The sequence below is a fragment of the Anser cygnoides genome, chromosome 22, assembly GCF_040182565.1.
Source record: "Anser cygnoides isolate HZ-2024a breed goose chromosome 22, Taihu_goose_T2T_genome, whole genome shotgun sequence".
In the NCBI taxonomy this organism is placed as follows: Eukaryota; Metazoa; Chordata; class Aves; order Anseriformes; family Anatidae; genus Anser; species Anser cygnoides.
The window spans coordinates 4,271,874-4,285,869 of NC_089894.1; the positions used below are offsets into that span (position 1 = coordinate 4,271,874).

A 13,996-nucleotide genomic window follows, 5' to 3' on the forward strand; every position below is an offset into this window, starting at 1 on the left:
GGCTGGCTCTCAGCCCCTCAGCCCCAAGGTGAGTAAATTCCTGCCAGCCCATGTTAAAGCAGCTTGCTTGGAGCCCTGGCCAGCCCAGCCCAGAGACCCCTAGAAGTAGTTCTGACAGAGATTTGCAGGGTTCTTCTCTCTCTTCAATGAGTCAGTCAATAAACTGGATTTGCATCCCAGCCACCAGGTTACCTCCAGACCTTCAGCCAGTTCCTGTCCAAAGCCTGTGCCTAAGGGACAGAACAAATAGAGCAGCCCTTAGTGCCAAAGGCCCAAGAGCTCTCCATGTTCATCACAGTAAGCAACCAGAGCAAGAGATAAATGAAGACCTACAGCCCACTGAGTTCGTTTATGTCTCCTCAGGGGAGCTGGAGGCATGTGTGATCATCCTCAGCCCCTGCACAGGGAGCAGTGTCATAATGACCAGCTCCTGCGGCAGTGGGGGATTGCATGTCTGGGACAAGCTGGGTGTCCTGTAGGCTGAAAATGCCGAGACCAGGCAGGAGAAACGAGGCTGTGCTGATGAAGCTTCTTCTGTCTCACAAAGCATGTTGAATGTGGTGTTTTGATGTCCTCAGACTTGAAGAAACTCTTTTGTCTGCTTGCAAGAGCAAGAATTGAAGCAACCTGGAGAAAGAAAAGCTTGGCCGAGGCAGCTCCCAGCAGGGCGCAGCCATGGGCCCTCTTTCCTCTGTGCCCTCGCGGAAGGCAGCACGAGACTCAGCCTTGTCTCAAATTACTACTGCTGAAATTACAACATGAAACCTCAGTCTGACATCATCCCCTTCTGAAACCTTAGAGCCATGGCAAAGGAGAACAGGACCTTTGGGACTGAATTCATTCTTCTGAGCTTAACAGACCATCCCGGCTGGCACATCATCCTCTCTGTCATTACCTTCTCCTCATCTCTCTGAAGGCTATGGGGAATGGCCCCCCTTTGTCACTGTGGGGAGTGACCAGCCCCCGAAAGAAACTCTGCTTCCTGCTCTCCTTAGGAGCATGGGTGCAGAGGGGGTACCAGGAACACCATTGCCTGTTTCTGCTCTGGTGCTGGGCCCCTTCTGAGCCTGGCCTGTGGGGCTATAATGCTGAGCAAGATCCTTGACTGTATCCAAACACGTTCCCTTTTCCCTTGTCTTTCACTCACCACAAGACATTTCCTGCTTGTGCCTCCCACCCCATCACAGTTCCCATTCTCTGAGGACGTTTCTGTCAATATATATATTCTTTACCAAGCAGTGAATGGCAAGTGAGTTAAGGCACTCAAAAAGGCTCCCCATGGAAGTGGTCACAGCAACAAGCCTGCCTGGAGTCAAGAAGAATTCAGACAACACTCTCAGACCTGTGGTATCATTTGCAGGTAATCCTGCGTGAAGCTAGAGGAGATGGACTTGATGATCCTTGTTTGTCTGTTCTAACTTAGGATATCCTAGAGTTCTGTTATTCTATGGTTTTCAGAGACAACGAGAAGCTATGTGGACAATGTCTTTTTAAAATGTTGTTCTTGTTCTCCTCAGGTAACTTATGCTGCAGGCTGGGAATAGGAAAGATGGAATCAACAAGTTGACCTGTTCTCTAGAAGGATTTTGTCATTTCCAAGACAAAAGTGAATCTCCAAATTGTGAGTGTGCTCCTCCGTCTCAGACTTCAGTGTTAGCCAGGAGACAATTCTGGCTCAGGAGCACCTATTGATTATTGCTCTAACCCAGGCAATAGATGTGTTATGTGTAGAAGGTCTCGGTCCCCGGGTGAGAGCTGGGGCTGGGGCGCAGGCTAAGGCCAGACCCCAGAGAGGCCTGGCTAAAGGCTCCATCCAGTGATGGATCTGGCCATCTAGGAGGCTGGCCAGGCCAGGCTGAAAAGATTAGGCGAGGCCAGGCACAGGCACACATGCAGCAGAGCTGGGGCAGGGCTATGCTAGGCCTGAGCTTGTGCAGAGGCCCCGGGTGAGGGGTCAGTACAGAGCTGGGAGCTGTTGTTGTCGTGGGCTTTGGTGGTCTTGGTTCTGATGCTTGTTGCCCTTGCACTGCCACCTGAGCCAGCACTGCCTCCCAGAGAACCTGGCCTGTGGAGAGGTCCCCCCACCCTCACACCATGGAGCAATAGCCCCATCCTCCATCTTGGTCCCGTGGCACTGGCAGCATGTACAGTCTGTGTGAAAGCAAAGTACCCCCACACCACAGGGCCCCGAGCTGTGTGCAGATGTGGGAAGGCCCTGGCCTGGTTTTGGGGAGCAGCGGTGCTGCCTGGAGCACAAGGGCCACTTCATCCTCACGGCTCTGGGAATGACAGAGGAGCTTGATGCCTGAGACAAGATCCCCCAGTGTATGCCCTGTGGTTGGGCCAGTGCATGCCCTGTGCCATTCAGGGCCCATACACAGATCCTGCTGAGTGCACACTCAGGTCCCATTCTCACTGCTATGTCTCAGCGGACACTGGGATATCTGCACCCACAGAATGTCTTTTCTGGAGCATGGTGGGGTTGTGCCACCTATGGGGCCTCTGAGTTCCAGGGCCTGATGAAAGCTGATCCATGCTTGGGGAAAAGAAAGCAAGACCGAGCAGCCATGAGTTTTTAGGCATCAGTCCCTGTCCTTGCCCTGCCTTCATAAAAAAGGAGCTGGGTTCACAGGGACTGAGGGCTCCAGTGTGTGGCCTGATATGACTGGTAGCAGTATGAACTTGTGGATCCCCACAGCCCTGCACATCTTGGCAACAGCTGGGCCATGCCAGATGCTGTGCTGAAGGGTGACAGGGATGCACAGGGAAGCTCTACCTGCTCTCCATGCCCAGACATGATGCCCATGACCAGGTGGTGGAGGAAAGGTGAAAGTGGAGTAGAGATAGAGGGCCATCCCCAAGACAAATAACCATTCCCAGTTTCTGAAATCCTTTGGGATCATCTTTGTCTGAGCCTCCATCCCCAGCACAGCTCCACCCAAAGCAAGAGGAACACTCTTCCCCAAGAGCTGGGGCCTCCAATGTCAACAGCACTTGTCTAGGCGGAGACGTCACAAGTCAAGGACTGGTGTCCATTGGCTGTGGAAGAACTAGGGATGTCTTCCTCAGCTTCAACAGACAGTGCCTGAAAGATGAATTGCTGCAGTATGTCCTGCATTCCAGTGCCTAGAGGCATAAGGCAGTGCCCTCAACATATTCCCACTGAGGAATGGTTTTCTCCCTTGGCCATCTGTATGCAGAGGAAAAGACCACACAGGGACACACTCAGGGTTGCTGCAAATATTTATCAAGTCTCAGGAGGGAAATGAGTTGACTCCAAGAGGAGGCCCCGAGATCGTAGCACAGCAGGAGCAGACAAAAATCTGTTCGGCTTTTCCAATGTCAGACTTGCAACAGAGCATCAATCTACCTGGCCCACAAGGGGAGAGGGGCTAGCAGGTCACTCCAGGCTGGTTTCTGGGGGCCTCACGGAAAGCAGAGGGCAAGAAAGAAAAGAAAGAAAAAGAGTGTGTGGAAAACAGGAAAGGTATAAATAGGCCATGTTGTCATAGAATCCAGGTTGGCCCCTTCCTGTCTGTCTTTACAGGACAAACCAGAGATGGTCAGGGCCTCCTAAAACAACGGCACAAAGTCTGTTCTTCCATCCATTTTTATCCAGCAGCATGTTCTGAGTTCCTAGGGTCCTGGTCTGGGGCACTGTCTGGCATCTTTAGCAGGGGCGGCACCTGCTGCCACAGTAGCGGCTCGTAATACAGGAGAGGTCACAGCAGCCAGAGGTGATGGGGACTCCGTCACAGCTGAGGATGCTGCCAACGGCAGCAGAGGTGGAGGATCCCACAACGGTGTTCTGTGGGAAGGAGCTGAGGATGGGTCCAGGCAGGGTCACCACCACAGGAGAGGGCTCAATGACGATGGTGGAGTTCTGGCACTGCCTGACGCAGGGCTCGTTGCAGCTGCTGGCCAGCGGGGTCGGGCCGCAGGGCTGGCACGGCCGGCACTGGTCGTAGCAGGACATGTCTGGGGGCAGGAGGTTCACCTGGGAGAGAGGGCAGGGAGGAAGCAGAACATGGGCATGCATGAGGAAAAGCCTGTCACCACACCCTGAGGGAACCAAGGCACAGGCAGTGCTGTGAGCTGGAGGCTGTGCAGGGATGTGCCAGGGCTTCTTGGCCTCACCCTGCCAGAGCCCAAAAAGAACCACCAGAGCCTGGCTACACTCTAGGCTCCAGCCCAGGAGCCATCATACTAAAGGCCCAGTCTTCCTCCATGACAAACCTTCTACCCCTTGACTCTCCCACAACCAGCAGCCCCAAGATTTGGCGTGGAACACAGCTGAGAGCAGCTGAAAGGTCCATGGAACTGATTCCTCCCATGCGAGAGTGAGGGGGACAAGAAGGGGCTTCACACTCACCTTGTTCCCAAGGAGAAGAAGGCCAGAGAAGTGGATGAGAGAGCACAGAGCTGGGCTGGCTTTTATACTGGGCCTTAGCTGCCACATGTCCAGAGGCATCCCTTGAAGCAGGGACTGTTTTCTGACAAGCTACTCGTGCATGCAAAACATCCCACCTAATGATACGGGATGTGTGTTGCCTTCCTGTGATGCTGCTTTTCATTTCCTGCTTTATGCCCTTTCCCCAAAGAAGGCAACGTCTGAGTGGCAGGAAGGGAGGCCCAAGTATTTCCAGGCAACACACATCAGTGTGGGCAGAAGACTCAGCTCACGTGCTGGAAGAGTCCAGGAAAGGCAAATGAGGTCATCTTGGGTGACTCCCTAGGGGCTCTTTGGGGCCCTTTTGCCTACAGCTGACCCAGCTCCTGCCTGTGACGCTACCCCTCCTGACACTGCCCTCAGGGAAAACCTGCTGGCCTGTTTTGCCTCCTGCTCTGACCCAGGGATGTCTGTATAAGGGGAGAGGTTGTGCAGGGCCCTTTCTGGATCCCAAAAGAAAGGCCCAACAGGACAACGTCTGTTTTAGTTAGAAGGAATAAGAACATGAATGTAGACAGAAAGTAAACCTTTCATGTGCAGGTGACCCTGCCTTCTACCAGCATCGGACAGAGCCGGGTGGTTTTTCCCAAGACACTCAGTGCAGATCCTGTCCATAGAGAATTCCTTCTTCACTCCCATAACTTCATGCCTTTCATTTATTGTTTTAAAAAATAAATAAAATCGTACACCTCCCCCTTACATGATGCAAGCTTATTTCTGTCATGACACCCACCAGTGATCAGTAGGGGCACTCCAGCACTTTCCCTTACCACTGCTACTCAGGCTAACAAATGGGATTCTCAGGCCTTAAGTGCAAGGCCCAAGAAAGCTGACGTTGTCTTGTCAAGAGCCCTGGCTCCAGTGCCTTCTGCAAGGCTCCCAGTCCACCTCCCCTCTCTACCACATCAAACCATGTACTTTGACCAAATGTTGTCCAGAATCTCTGCTGCACACTGTGTCACGTTCATGCACATGTTCCTCTCTTGTGGGCACTTGCCTGTACTGGGGCTGCCTGGGACAGAGTTAACATTCCCCACAGCAGCCCCTAGAATGCTGTGCTCTGCGCTTGGAGCTAGAACAGCATTGCCATCACACCAGTGTTGGGGCTATAGTGGAGCAGTGCTGGCACAGCATCAGGACTCTCTCCAAGCCCCCCGAAGCCAGGAGGTAGGGGGTGGGCAAGGGGTTGGGAGGGGACATCACCAGGGTAGCTGACCTAAACCAACCAAAGGGATATTCCGTACTCAAACATTCAGCAGTGAAGATGTGAAAGGGGAAGGAAAACCAGGGGTGGGCATATTGAGTCTGTGCTTCCAAACACATTACTTGCTGATGGGAAGTGGAGAATAATTTTCTCCCAATTTGTTTCCAAACAGCCTTTGCTCATTGTTTTTTTTGTTTGTTTGGTTTTTTTTGTTTTTTTTTTTTTTTTCCTTTTTCATTTATTTACATTATCACTATCTCAACTTTTAAGCCCTTTAGCTTAAATCACATTCTCTCCCCACATCTTCCTTTCAGCAGGGGGTGTGAGAGAGCTGTGTGGTGGAGTTTAGTTGGCCATCAGTGTGAAACTACGACAGCCTGTGTGCTGGACTTGTGCAAGTGTCTGTGGGTGCAGTTTTGCATGATTCCACGCAGGTGTGCAAGAGAAGGTGTGTGTTTGTGAGAACTGTGTGGCCCCCCTCACAAGAAAATGGGCTGGTCACCTCAGGGCATTCTCCACTGCTCTGTCCATGAGCTCCAGAGAGCAGCCAGGGCAAGAAGGAACCTGAGAACAGCTGAACAATCACAGAACAAACCCAGCCCAGAAGTGCCCACAGCACACATGATGAAATGCGGCCTTCTGTATCTGTAGCCCACTGCCTCCCGACCCTAGGAAGTTCACTGCCAATTTCAGTCCCCAACAAGAATGGGCCCACAACAGTTTGGATCCTTATTTTAATTCTGTAACACAAGATTCAGAGTGTAAGAGCGTGGTGCCAGTCACCCCTCCCTGCTTCTCCAGGCCAGGACACAGCTGCACTCCCCATGGCTAGAGAGTTCAAAAGGATGGTGTTAGCTTTATGTACAGGGAGACAGGCTGAGAAATCCTGCCCTCTTCAAGCAGGCCCTGCCCTACTTAGATCTGCTGCTGGTGCAGTGTCAGTGGTGTCTGGGGTGGGACAGGGGTCCCGCATGGGGAAACCAATGCCACACATACTTCTGTGACTCATGGGCCTGGAGCTGAGTCATGCAGGGGCTGAAACCTTGGGCAGAAGTGGCATTGAACCAGAGGAACATGGGTCCTATTTACCCTGAAGGCGGCCAAGTCCAGGAGCAGATTGCCAAAGAGATGCTAGGGGAGCTCCATCCTTGGAAGAGTTCAGACTTTGCCTGGACTTGATCCTGAGCAACCTGATCAGATGAGACCCGCTCTGAACACAGGGTTGGACTACGTGCGTGCTGGAGGTGCAGCCTGTGATCCTCTGGAGGGTTTCTCAGATGACCTCTCATTCGGACTGCTCAGGAAGCATGGGACAACATGCACAGTCACCACATCTCAGCCTTGGAGGGATGCTGTTGACAGATCACTTTTCCTGTTAATTCCCAATGTGACCCTCGATCACATACAGATATCATTCATGACATCAAAAGTGGGTGGAGGGAACAGCACTCATGCACACTGCTGCTCATGTAAAAAGATGCATGAACTCATGGGTGCACTCACAGACACTCCTGGATGCATACTGAAGTATATTTGTGCACACACAGACAGGTACGTGTTCACACAGCAAAGAAAGAAAATGCTGCTCTCCTGAACTCCAGGGTTCTGATCTCACTTTCTCCTGTCTCTGAAGGAACATCCTGGCTTGCTGAGGCCCTGCTGTGTTTTTCCTCAGAAGATATCAAGAGGTGGAAGACCATGAGTCCTGAGCAGCAACTCCATCTCCTCCTTCCTCCTGCCCCTGGTATCTTCCCACAGGGGTGAGGGGAAGGTCTACAGAGTGGTTTCTTTTGTTGCTGCTGGGTTTGGCTGAGAGCTGAGAGCTACTGCTCTTCATTCTGGACTCAGCCATCTACCTCTTGATCCAGACTGGGAATACACTCATGATGGTGGAGCCCAACCAGCCCTTGCATCGTTCCATGTAGTTTATCTTTGGAAACCTCCCATTCACTGACATGTGCCACGTCTTGGTCAGGATGCCTCTTATGCTTTTAGATGCCTTCTCTGCAGATAGGACAATTTACTTTTCCAGCTGTGTGCTCTGGCTCCTCTGCCTCCACTAGTGGGCCTAAACTGGGATGTCCTCTTCTCACTCATGACCTAGGACCAAGCTGTGTGCATCTGCCACCCACTGCAGTACTCCAGTCTGGTGGGAGGCCTGTGGTCTGAGCTCCTGCTCCCTTCCTTGGCACAAGTGGCGCTCACCCTTCGTTTGCCCTGCTCTGGCCCTACACAATCACAGCTTCTTCTGGGATTCGCTCTCTCTCATGCAGATGGCTTCTGCAGAGAGCTGGCTACATTTCCTCCTCTATACCCACCCCATTGACAATGTCTCCCTCAACAAAGTGGTGTCCATCTTCCCCAGGGCTGTGATGTCCTGCTCCATGCACCAAGTCTCCCACTCCCTCTCCTATCCCCTCTCCTCTCCCGTGCCGAAGGAGCTCCCTCAAGCCTCTCCCCGCACCCGCCTCCGCGTCCCGGCTGGGCTGCAGGACGGGCAGAGCCCCGCTGGCAGCAGCCCAAGCCCTGCCCGCCCCCAGGCGCCCAGCACTCGCAGCCCGGGCCAGCCCCCGAGCGGCCCCGGGGCGGAGCTGGCGGCGCCGGGCGGCGGCGGCGGGGAGGAGGCGCCGCGGGCGGAGCAGAGCCGGGGCTGGCGGGGGCAGCGCGGCGCGGGCGGCGGAGCGGCGGGATGCGGCAGGGCCGGGCCGCAGGGCTGGCGGGGCTGGCCGCGGTGCTCCTGGGTGCGCGGGGCTGCCGGCGGCGGGGCCGGGACGGGGGCTGCGGGGGGCCGGGGCTGCCCTCGCTGCTGGCCCGCCGGCTTCTCACGGACCTCGCTCCCCTCTGTCCTCCCTCTGCAGCCGTCCCGTCTGCCTCCAGCGAGCTCAGCCGGCCGTTCCCTCCCACCTTGCCTTGCTCCCTGCCTTCCTCCTCTCCTTTCGGCACACCCCCACTCATTCCTGCCTGCTTCCCTTCTCCTCCTGGCTCGGCTCGGACCCTCCTTCCAAACAGCCCTGCTCCGACCTGGTCCCCAAATAACCATTCCCGGAGAAATGTCTTTGTGTGCTTTCTTCTGAGAAAATGCTCCCATCAGCTGTCAGCCGTTTTTTTCTCTCCTCTCCCCTTGCGTGATACTTTCAGTGCAAAAAAAAGCCATTTTCTGAGTTTTCTCCTCCTTTTCTTCTTGGCAGTGGCTGCAGGCAGAGCCCAGGTGCAGCAGGAGCCACGGGCACAGACCACCGAGGGCACCGGCATCAACATCACCTGCTCACACCCCAACATCCAGTCAAACGAGTACATCTATTGGTACCGTCAGTTCCCGGTCGGAGGACCCGCACTCCTCGTGTGGGCTTATAGTGGGTCCAAAGATGTGACGGACCCGGCAGGGCGGCTATCGGTGGCAGCAGACCGCCGGTCCAGCGCCCTGTGGCTCGCCCAGCCCCGGCTTCGGGACGCGGCGGTGTATTACTGCGCCCTGAGAGCCACGGGGAGAGGAGCCGGGGCTGCGGCCGGGCAGGAACCGTGGCGGGCGGGGCCGGGCGTGTGTGGCGGGGGCGAGGCAGGGGCACAGCCCCCAGGGGGCGCTGCCGCTCCGCCCGCCGGGACCACCTCGCCCCGCAGCCCCGGGGGTTCCCCCGCCAGCCCGGCCCTGACCCGCCCCCACTGAGCCCCTTCGGTTTTTCTGGGTAGGACGCTGGCGGTCCGGTGTGGGTCGGACCCAGCTGGGTGTGAGGGGGCAGGACGGCACACCCAGCGATGTCGAGCGAGTGGAGGGGCACACCTGACTGCATGAGCTGTGTGTGTGGCACCAGAGACCTCCCCACAGTCCTGCTCCCACTGCTCCTTTCAAGTTGCTAACAGCTTACAGAGAGAGGCCTGCAAATCGACAGGTGTTGAAATTTGCCACAGAGATGCAAAGCTTCCTTCCCTTCCCATCTGCATCATGTTTGTAGTTCCTGGGAGCCCTTCCCAGGGGCCCTGACCAGCAGCTTTGGCATGGAGGGCACCTTCTGCCTGAGTAGCAGCTGGCAATGCCAGAGACATCCAGTCCTGCTGAATGCTTTCATTAAGGCCAGGAGCAGTCGGAAGGAGGGCACCCTTGGCCAGTTTGTGCGTGGTCCCCAACTGGGGCACACAGGTGGTGACAGCGTAGGTCACAAGGGGGCTTCAGAGAACAAGGGCAGGCTGGAGAAAGGGGCTGACCAGAGCCTCAGGATGGTGCAAAGGAGCAAAGAAAAGGATTTTCCTCTTGGGCAGGAAGCACCCCCAGAGTAATGCGGGGTGGGGGCTGGCTGCCGAGGAAGCAGAGCCTCAGGAAAGGGTTTTGGGTGCAGGAGGCACCCAGCCACACACGAGCCAGCAGCGCGCCCTTGCAGCAAAGGCAGCCAACGGCCTGCGGAGCTGGGGGGGTCAGGGGGTGCCCCGCAGTGCGTGGGGCCGGGCAGGTGGGGCGGGGGCGAGGCGGGGGCACAGCCACAGCCGGAGCCACGTGGGGGCGCTGCCGGTGCTTGGAAGTCCCCTTGCAGGGCCCGGAGTTAAACAGCACGGGCCCGAGGGAGCATCGGAACAGCCACGTTGGGTTTCCTCCGTTTTCTGCAGTGGTCTCGTTTCAGGAGCTTGTTGTACAGGCTTTGTTCCAGCCCAAATCCAGCACCTCTGGCGCTGAGATGACGTCCTGGCAATGCCACAAATGTCTGTGCTGGACACTGCCTCTAGTGACACCTCTTGGAACCTTGGATCTTGCCAAAGGACTGAGGCGTTGAGGAGTTTGCTGCACTAGTCAGTGCCGTTGAAGGTCTCTCCTTATAGCAGGATTCACTCCTGTCTGTGTGTGCAGAGGTGCTGACTGCTGAGCAGAGGGCTGTGGTGGGGCGTCCTTCCCTGCCAGAGGGAGAGTGTAGCTCTCCTGAGGGGGTTGGGTGGAGGGGGGGCAGGCAATCCCATCTCCATTGACAGCAGAGCTGGGTGCAGGCCTCTGTGTCTGGCTGGGTTCAGGATGGCAGTGGGAGGCCACTGGGGACACTTGCCCCTTGCTGGGGCTGCCCACCTGCCAGAAGGGGCAAAAAGAGGGAAGCACACAGTGGCCATGTTGGTGTCCTTTTGCCTTACCGCTGACCAAGTGAAATGTCCTGGCCTTCACAGGCCTGCAGCTGTGAGCTAACGGCACAAGTGTGAAGCTCGCGGTGCTGGAAAACCTGTGACTGGCAATGGGGAACCTGGGTCACAGCAAAGATTGGCTGGATTCCTTTCTGACTGCTTTAACCACTGGCCCATCCCTCTCTTGAGAGCCTTGCTGTGGCAGAGGTGTGCCCCAAGGAGCAGCAGGGGGAGAGCTTTGCTCCGCCCTCTGTGCTGAGGTTCAGAGGCTGCTTTGAGCTGGCAGAGGGGGAAGTGAACTCGCAAGCTTGAGCTCCCTCTTTCCGGGCACTCCGTGGGCACCCTGTGAAGGCGAGCGCGTGACATGGTCCTGCTTTTTCTGGCAGCCTTGATGGCACTGTCAGACTTTGGTGAGATGTGACTTTCAGGAGGGCAAGCTAGGGGCAAGATGGCATCCCATCATTTCTGGAGGGGGGAAATTGGAGTCCTGCCTCCCTGGAAGAACTGCAAGTGTTTTCTGTAGGGAGAGCAGGGGCTGCAGACCAATACAGGAGATGATCTGAAAGATGTCAGGGGCAACGAGTGTACAGGGATGAATGAGCATCTGCATTTTTCCTTTGCAGATGCCTAGCATTCTTACATGCATTGTTGATAGGTATGTATGGACTCAAAGCCTGGCGAGGTACTGCTAAAAAGTCGGTAAGCTGACAGACTTGGGTAAGGGAATTAAACAGCATCTGCAGAAAGAAGAGTGCCTGTGTACTTAGCTCAGCATTTTACAACCCGTGAAAAGGGAGATGGAGAGAGGAGACAGTGAGCAAGCTGGTGAAATGAGAGACACAGGAGAGAAAGGGGGAGAACAGACACACCTTCAAGCAGTGCTGAAATGCTGTTCTGGCTTTGCAGGTCATGCACAGAAGGACTCTGTGCTGCAGTTTGCACAAGAAACCACCATCCAGGTGGGACACAATGCAACTCTGCACTGCAATTTCTCCACCAGCAGCTCTACTTTCTACATCTTCTGGTATCAGCAGCGCCCAACCCAGTCCCCTCAGTTCTTGCTGCAGGTGAGCAAGTTCAAGCCTCATGTGCATTCCGGGAGGATCTCCTCTGTGCTCTCCGTGGAGAACTCCCAGGTGCTTCTCCACGTGCAAGATGCCAAGCTCCAGGACAGCGCTGTCTACCTGTGTGCTCTGAAACCACACTGGTGCGTGCAGCATGCAGCTTTATACAGGAAGGTGCGGGTGCTGTGAGGAGCAGCTCCCTCTCATCACAGTTTGCATGGAGCTCTGAGCTGAGCCTGCCCAGCAAGGACACGTGGGGCTTGTGGTGAGCCAGGTGTGAGTGGCAGCCCCTGCTCCTGATGCCTGGCAGTGTGGTTAGCATAACCAACAGTAAGGCAAATATCCATAATGTGGAAGGGGGCTGTTAATGTGCACCGCTGCCCCCTTGTCTCTCCCTCTCACTGGCCCCAGCATGTGGACACACCCACCATTGTGGTGAGAAAGGGCATTAGTGTTATCACTCTAGTAATTCAACTAGTAATTTATTTGTAGTAATCTTTAGGATTTTGTAGTAATTTTTAGTATTTCTAGTAATTTCTTATGTAATAATAAATCTCTAGTTATAACCACAACCTGTGGCCAGTCCTCCTTCTGCCAAGGATCCCTAAAGAACCTGCCAGTGCTCTGTAGTGTTGGGAGACAGACCTGGGTGTAGTCAGCAGGATCCTTGTGTTAGAATAAGGAATGGTTCCCTTGATAAATGGGCCACACTGTGGAAGGGTTTTCTTGGAAATGGATGGCAAGATGCAAAGCAGGAGTGGCTAAGGTCAATACACCACAATCCAAATGCCTCAGGGAATGAATTTAATAAATGGAAGGATGCGTGTATGGTAAGGAAAGACAAAAGGAAGGAAGGAGTGTGCTGGTTGTTAGCTGCAACGTGGAAAATTGAGAAGGAATGGGCTGGAAGTTTAGAGGAAGAAAACAGAAGGTTGAAAAGGGAATTATCAGCCAAAGATACAGATGTTTTGGCTGTTGCAGAACAGTGCTTAGACGAAGTCGAGGACTTTTCAGCTTCTCACGCTACCCTCCACCAAGGAGGCTGGAGGTGCAGGTGAAGGTGGGAGGAGACACAACCAGGTAAAAAGTCCAGATTTCTTACCCGGTATACTATGAGCCAATCCACACACAAGGTCAAGAGATTGTTTATTTCAGAATAGTGCAAGTCTGGGTACCTGGTGGTTTCCCACAAACCTGGCACCTCTTAAGACTTTTTGTTCAGCTTTCATAAAACCCGTTCTCAATACATTTGCATGTTTGTACAATCCCCACCCCTCCGAATGGTTACATGATTAGCATAGTGCTGCCATGACAGAATCATTCTGCGCATCCTCAGAGAGGAAGGGTCCCTTGTTGGGCCGGGGTCTCACAGTATAGGGGCGTGATTTTTACTCTTGTAATTAGGATAGTACACGGTGAGTTCACATTAGAATACTCCTAATCTTTGTTTTTCAGCTGTCTATTCATCTTGCGTTGCTAGGTGATATATTCGAGAGCCAAATGGAGCCGAACTCTTCTTGAACAAGTAAAAGAACACAAGGCAATGCGCACAGTCTGGAACATGAAAAATTCGAACTAGAAATTTTGACTTTAATTGTTTTCTTGAGGGTGGATTGTGAATGTAGATGGATGCCAGCAAGGGTGGCCTTCCAGTACTGATTAAAATACCATTAGCTGGAGGAAACACAAGAAAGAAAAAGGGAATAGCACAGGCAAAGGAGGGGACATCGCCAGGGCAGCTGACCTAAACCAACCAAAGGGATATTCCATACCATGTGATGTCACACTCAACAATAAAAGTTGGGAAAGAGGAAGGAAAGGGGGGAGCTCTTATTATGAAGACATCTGTCCTCCCAAACGACCGCTATGAGTATTGAGGCCCTGCTTCCCAGGAGATGGCCAGACATCACTTTTTGAGGGGAAGTAGAGAATAATTTTCTTTTCACTCTGTGCTTCTGTGCGGCCCTTGCTTATTTTTCTCTCTTACTTTTCCCTTATATCAAATTTCTTTCTTCTCCCCTAGTTCTTCTGAGCAGGGGGAGCGAGGGAGTAGTTGCGGTGGAGTTTACCAAAGGAACATAAGACAGACCACTTGTCAGGGCAAGGCACATGCTGCAGCTCCTGCTCCTGCCGAGATTCACTGGCATTGTTATCTTTGGAGATTTTCTGGGATTTTGTGTAATT

General features: G+C 54.0%; 1 protein-coding gene and 1 gene segment (V, D, J or C); one reads left to right on the forward strand and one right to left on the reverse strand.

Moving 5' to 3' along the window:
* Positions 1–3,670: 3,670 nt before the first annotated feature.
* LOC136786768 (feather keratin Cos2-3-like) lies at positions 3,671–4,586 on the reverse strand. Its single transcript, XM_066981616.1, has 2 exons — positions 4,373–4,586; positions 3,671–3,997 (listed from the first exon to the last, which is right to left on the reverse strand). Exons 1-2 carry the CDS (start codon positions 4,469–4,471, stop codon positions 3,671–3,673), a joined length of 426 nt encoding a protein of 141 aa, XP_066837717.1. The 5' UTR covers positions 4,472–4,586.
* A 3,357-nt stretch (positions 4,587–7,943) lies between these two features.
* LOC136786771 (T cell receptor alpha variable 26-2-like) lies at positions 7,944–13,078 on the forward strand. The segment is given in 3 exon segments: positions 7,944–8,395; positions 8,843–10,446; positions 11,655–13,078. Coding segments are annotated over 2 exon segments (528 nt in total).
* The last annotated feature ends 918 nt before the right edge of the window (positions 13,079–13,996 follow it).

Excerpts from the sequence above, each read along its gene's own strand:
- LOC136786768 (XM_066981616.1), bottom strand. The coding sequence starts at position 4,471 with ATGCCTCTGGACATGTGGCAGCTAAGGCCCAGTATAAAAGCCAGCCCA. Across the intron at positions 3,998-4,372 it reads TTCTTCTCCTTGGGAACAAG|GTGAACCTCCTGCCCCCAGA; the intron begins GTGAGTGTGAAG and ends CCTCTCTCCCAG.